Below are 1156 nucleotides of genomic sequence, written 5' to 3'. Positions count from 1 at the left end.
ATATATATATATATATATATATATATATATATATATATACACACACACACAAACACACACACACACACATAACATTTCTGTCCCCCTCACTTCTGAAATGATGGCTACGCCCCTGGTTAAAATTATAGAGTAGCCTACTTAACATGTGTTTTAGTACGTTGGTCGACACTTCTTTTTCACAAGAATATGCCCTTTTAAGTCCACACTGGTTTGGAGCACGCAAGTTATGTTGAATTGAAAAACAGGTTCACTGCGCTTTCATTACAATTATCCCGTCTTTCACTTTTCCTAGTTGCAGTTTGTCTGTCGAGCATTTCGCCATGCCGGGCCAGAGTTTCAGTGTCAGCGCTAAACATATCACTGTGACAGTTGAGGAGACGGGTACGACACGTGCAGTTCAGTCAACCGTATTAGGAAAGGCTGAGCACGCTTCGGTAGCTGTGAAGAATATTCCTGTTACTTTGTAACAGCTGACCCTTTATAAAACAAAACTATCAATTATGTACACGCACTGTGAGTGTTTAGCGCAATCTTGAAGCTTTTAAAGTTGTCTTTGGTAACCTAACAATCGAATGATTTACAATGGTCACACATAAACAGACACACGGCTGCATTCAGCAAGTACATTAAATAAAAGCAGTTCAAACTTAAACTTTCACCAGCAAGTACCCAGCTGTCATGGCGATATTGTAGAACGTGAGCCATGCCGTTGCGATGGTGCCTTTCGTCCGCTTCTTGTTGTTGGTTTCTTTCTCCTCAACAGTTCCGTCCTCCTCGCCAGACGCCATGGTACCGGTTACAGACTGCGAAAGTCACAAAAACATTGCGCCAGCACCAGGGGCGCAACTGCACATTTGCCGAGAGGTATGCAAGATCAGTGTCGGCGCCCCCCTGTATTCTAGTAGCCTCTAACACTAACTCGCGCAGAAAACTTTCTGCAAGTCAAGAAAGAGCCCATTACTAGCTTGTGCATGGAAGGATACAAACTCATCAGAAGTGAAAAAAGTGACAAAGGTTTGAACCCCCTTCCCCCTTTTTTAAAACCATAGGGAAAAAAGTGAAAAGTAAAAACAAGAAAAAAGAAAAAGAAAAGTGTGTCACATAACATCCCCTGATTCCCCTTTAACTCGTGATGGCAGACCCCAGACAGTAGAAC

At 42.4% G+C, this 1156-nt stretch overlaps 1 protein-coding gene across 2 annotated transcripts in view; it reads right to left on the bottom strand.

Moving 5' to 3' along the window:
* The window catches only part of hacd1 (3-hydroxyacyl-CoA dehydratase 1), a 55851-nt gene extending 54950 nt beyond the window's left edge, over positions 1 to 901 (bottom strand). The window contains exon 1 of one of the 2 annotated variants that reach the window (XM_016504441.1): positions 670 to 901. In XM_016504441.1, coding sequence (XP_016359927.1) covers positions 670 to 788 — 119 coding nt within the window. In that variant the 5' untranslated portion in view covers positions 789 to 901. Of the gene's footprint in view, positions 1 to 659 lie in introns of both variants that reach the window. The other variant, XM_016504442.1, reaches the window with a different exon arrangement.
* Between the last annotated feature and the right edge of the window lie 255 nt (positions 902 to 1156).

Source organism: Sinocyclocheilus anshuiensis, unplaced genomic scaffold (genome assembly GCF_001515605.1).
Source record: "Sinocyclocheilus anshuiensis isolate Anshui unplaced genomic scaffold, SAMN03320099.WGS_v1.1 scaffold602, whole genome shotgun sequence".
Classification (NCBI taxonomy): domain Eukaryota; kingdom Metazoa; phylum Chordata; class Actinopteri; order Cypriniformes; family Cyprinidae; genus Sinocyclocheilus; species Sinocyclocheilus anshuiensis.
This window is presented reverse-complemented; position numbering and strand designations above follow the sequence as displayed.